Raw genomic sequence first — 4,356 nt, forward strand, 5'->3', positions numbered from 1 at the left:
TTTTTTATATTTTATAATGTTTGGTATATAGGAGCTATGTGGAAGTTGTCAAGTACCAAAACAAAATAAAACCAATAAATGTACCTCCTCAATTAATGTTGTCAGTATTGTAACACCTGCCTGTGAGGGGTACATTCTCTTGTTTTCCCTTAGCCAGAGAGAACCACTATTGCCGATTGCGTGCTTAGTGTTCCATGTCTTTAAAAAAAAATAAGAAAAGCAGTACACACATTTCTATGTATTCCTAGCTAGTAGGTTGCTTTGGAGCCCTGTGAAACTGTTGTATCTTAGATGGCCTTTGGAAACGGCTCCTTCGTTTACTGTTATTTTCCAAGATTAGATGTGAAGTGGAGCAGCCGAGAGGAGGTGTGGGAACGAGGGGCATGGAAAAGGGGTGGGGCAGAGCAGACCAGGTGTGCCCTGAGAAGGACCACAAGGACTTACTGTAATGTTTGCTTGGCGTGAGATGGAAGGTTCTACAAAGTGCCTGCTCCGTTCTTAATATTAGAGTCTGTAAATATCAATTAGAACGATCCGACCACTTAACAATCTAGTTGGAACCCATCAGTAGTTGAGGGACAGAGGTCAGAGCACACAAGCCGCTCTGGGAAAATGGGGCCATTTTACACTGGGTTTTGAAAATGAGGAAGGCATTTTAAGTAAGCAGCAAGCAAACATCCACGGGGGTGGGGGCTGGGAAGCTCTTGGTAACAAAAAGTCTTCACGGTGTTGCCAAAGCCGTTCCTTGGGGTTTTCTCGGTACTGCTCTGTCCCTTTACTAACGGTTGGAGCTACCGGGAAGACTGAGACAGTGATGGTCTTTCAGAGATGGAAGAGACGGTCCGCGATCTGATGATCAGCAAGTTTGGCCGAGTGATCGACCTGGAAGCCCTGCAGACGCTTTCTGTGAACACAACACTCGAAGAACTGAAGATCAAAAAACTGCGAAAGGAGCTAGCCAATGCGAAGGAGCTAAGGATGTGGGAGGTGAGAGGGGAAGGGGCCGGCTGTGTTTCCAGAGTTATAAAATCCTGGTGAGTGGCTCCTGCGAACTGTCTGGGATCACCCAAGGGCCTGCCTCACTTCTTCCTTCCTTCCTTCCTTCCTTCCTTCCTTCCTTCCTTCCTTCCTTCCTTCCTTCCTTCCTTCCTTCCTTCCTTCCTTCCTTCCTTCCTCCCCCCCTCCCTTCCCTTGTCTCCCCTCCCCTCCCTCCCCTCCCTCCCCTCTCCCTCCCTCCCCTTTCCTCTCTTCCCCTTCCCTTCCTTTCATAGCCCTGGCAATCTTGAAACTCACCCTGTAGACCATGCTAATTACAAACTAACAGATCTGCCTGCCTCTGCCTCCCGAGTGCTGGGATTAAAGGAGCCACCCACTGTCCAGCCCCTGTCTCACTTTTTACTAGAGTCTCATCTCTCTGAAGAGACAGCTCCAGAGCTGGGCTTTAGAGTCTAGGTTGCATATACAACGTGTGATGCCTTAAAATGTGTGTACTCTCACAGCTTTGGACATGGCGCCGCTGTTTTCTGAGAATCCTGTTGCTCTACTTAATAGCATTGGCCTGCTATTCCAATTTGGACTTAGAAAACACATTGGGGGACTGGAGTTGTCGCTCAGTGAGGACAGTGCTTGCTTAGCCTGGGCAAGGTCCTGGGTTCAATCCCCAGCACAGTTAACAGACTGCACTTATATAGTCATCTGGATGGGCATTCGACGGCATCATAGCACAGCTGTGGGACTTGTAAGGAGTCAGTTCTGTCCTCCCACCAGGTGGGTCCTGGTGATGGGGTTCAAGTCATTAGTCACGGCAGCAAGTGCTTTACAGCTGTCTTTACAGTCAAACCAGACTCAACGCAGTTTTTCTGCTTACGTTTTCATTCTGGCTCCGGATATATTTTCATGTACACATCGTGTTCCTTTTGCCTGATTGGTTTTACATTTAATTTATTTTCCAGTCTTGGGCATTGAACCCAAGGCCTGGTACATGTTTGTCAGACACTCTACCGGAGAGCTATGCCCCCAGTGGTGGATTTGACTGAGCTGGAGCCTCATTTGTCTTTATTTCCTCTCCTATTCACGTCATCCGTGCTCTGCCTTCCTTCCCCGGCAGGAAAAGATTGCTCAGTTGCGGTGGGAACTGATGATGAAGACGAAAGAGCACACCCGAAAGCTGCACCAGATGAACGACCTGTGCATCGAGAAGAAGAAACTGGATTCCAGACTGAACACGCTCCAGAACCAGCAGGTGTGTTCCCTTTCAAGAGGAAAGTTTGCAGAACCCAGAGTCCTGCACAGCGCTGGCTTTTAAACAGACATGGAGCTTAGACCACTTCCAGGCCATCTACCCCCGGAGACCGACTCAGTACTGACCCTGTTAGAGTGGCTTCCCAGGGCGGGGGAGGGGGGACTAGCTTTCCCAAGCGCCTCTGGTGTGCCATGAGCTCAGCTGAGAACTCGTGATAGGCTTCGCCTTGATCTTGGAGAGGTAAGGGCATGTAAATGATACCAATGTGCTCCCTGAAATTGGTTGGTGTCAGGATCCATTTTCAGCATGTTTATTTGACTTGACAGGATTCTTGGATTGTAGAATGCTACATGACACCCTATGAAATGCTCTCTATTTTTTTGAGTGTTTCAGCTTGTTATTATGCCTATATGGCACCTAAGGATGTACTTACTACAGAGTGTATGATGGATAGCGCCTATTTAATGTTCACTGAGCTGAGTCTTGTCCTCTGATAACCCCTCACCTTCCATAGTGTCTGCAAAAACATCAGTTGTCTTTCGTAACCTTTTCTGCTTTCTATTTTCTTCAAGCATCCTGGAAATAATTTAAACCAGGTGTTTTCAAATTTCAGTCCCCTGAGGAACAGCAGCTACGTCAGCTGGGACCTTGTTCAAAATATGTTGCGATTCCAGGCAGAGAAAACCATAGGCCACAAGGGTTGCGCAGAGGGGCTGATCTGTTTTCATTGTAAGCGAAGTTTATATAGTCTTATTTGTAAGAGTACAGAGAAATTACAGGTTTTCAGGTAGGGAAGAAGAAAGGCCCTGCCCTAAGGTCATATGGGCTTCCACTTTATGCATAGTTCATTGCTATTTTAACATTTTTATTTGCAGTATCTATCAAAGGAAGGCTGCCTCTCGGCAGGCAGCCTCCGCACAGATTTCAACTGTGCTAGAATTCTCGGCTTTCAGCTGGTGAGAGGCTTCCAGTAGACTCGAGTGGGCCGGGCTCCTCTCCCGTCTCGGGTCCTTTAATCTTTCTCTGTGCCTCGAGGGAAGGACTGAGAAAATAGCTCAAAGTACGTCCGAAGCAGGGTTGAATTTTAAAAGTTATCCAAAGGCACACATTTTAAGAGTGAGATTTCAGTAGAGAAATAAAAGTCCTCTGAAGAGGCGTTCACTGTTTAAATGGACTGTAAGACTGGTATTTATTTCCCCCCCAAACAGGGAAATGCCTTCCAGGGCCCTCGGAAAGCAGACACAGTGGCAAGACAGAAGATCACCGAGCTGGTCCAAACCCAGGCAGATAAGATCTTGGCCTTAAAGGAGGAGATTGCCCTTTTGCGGAAGAAAGGAGGGCTCATTCTCCCACCCATCACATCCACACAAGAGAACGAAATGAAGTCTGTGGATGCTTAACTGCACGATCTTCTCATCTCCGACCCGGGAGCCCTGGCGGAACTCACCAGCCTACTTCCCATCACCCATCCTCCCGCTACGGAGCCAACCATAGCGAGAGTGTAGAAAAGCCCCCTGCCATGTGGATTAACAGTATCTCTCCGCCTTAGAAATAACTGATGTATGACGTGTAATTATAGTTGTGCTAAGACAGGTTGGATGTTCCCAGCCTAACTTGAGCATGAAGAAGGTTGGATCTTGTAATTTAAGAAAACAGCTGTTACATACTGTGTCCTCAGTAACATCTGTTTTTCTGGGATTCTGAATATTCAGCCGTTGGTAAGAAAAACTATTATTCAGCAATCAGTGAGAGAACATCCTCTGCTTTGTGCTTGTGTCTTTTGAAAATAAACTGTTTGTGTTGAATAGTCTGTGAAGGGACCTAAGAGAAACAAGGCGAACCATGGTGCCAGTAATAACTGAGAACAGAAATGCAAATATGAACGTTGTTACTGTCGACTTCATCCAGAAGTTGTCGGAGGGCCCGGGGTTGAGGAAACGCAGACAAAACAGCTGGCTTTGGGTTGGCAGAGGTGGCTTTGAGTCACCCACTGCTTCTGCAAACTCCTCAATTCTGAGGCTCACATTTTCCAAAATAAGTCAAGGGAGCTTTTCTCCCGGTGCTCTGAGACTCCAGCCCAGTTCTATCGCCTCTCGCTGCCCTGTGCCCTGTGC

General features: G+C 47.4%; 1 protein-coding gene across 1 annotated transcript in view; it reads left to right on the plus strand.

The window, feature by feature from the left end:
* Positions 1–4,144, plus strand: part of Cfap44 (cilia and flagella associated protein 44) — an 81,884-nt gene extending 77,740 nt beyond the window's left edge. Inside the window, exons 33-35 of the mRNA XM_005345015.3 lie at positions 827–987; positions 2,108–2,242; positions 3,451–4,144. Coding sequence (XP_005345072.1) covers positions 827–987; positions 2,108–2,242; positions 3,451–3,642 — 488 coding nt within the window. The 3' untranslated portion in view covers positions 3,643–4,144. The remainder of the gene's footprint in view (positions 1–826; positions 988–2,107; positions 2,243–3,450) is intronic.
* Positions 4,145–4,356: the final 212 nt, after the last annotated feature.

Source organism: Microtus ochrogaster, chromosome 2 (genome assembly GCF_000317375.1).
Source record: "Microtus ochrogaster isolate Prairie Vole_2 chromosome 2, MicOch1.0, whole genome shotgun sequence".
Classification (NCBI taxonomy): Eukaryota; Metazoa; Chordata; class Mammalia; order Rodentia; family Cricetidae; genus Microtus; species Microtus ochrogaster.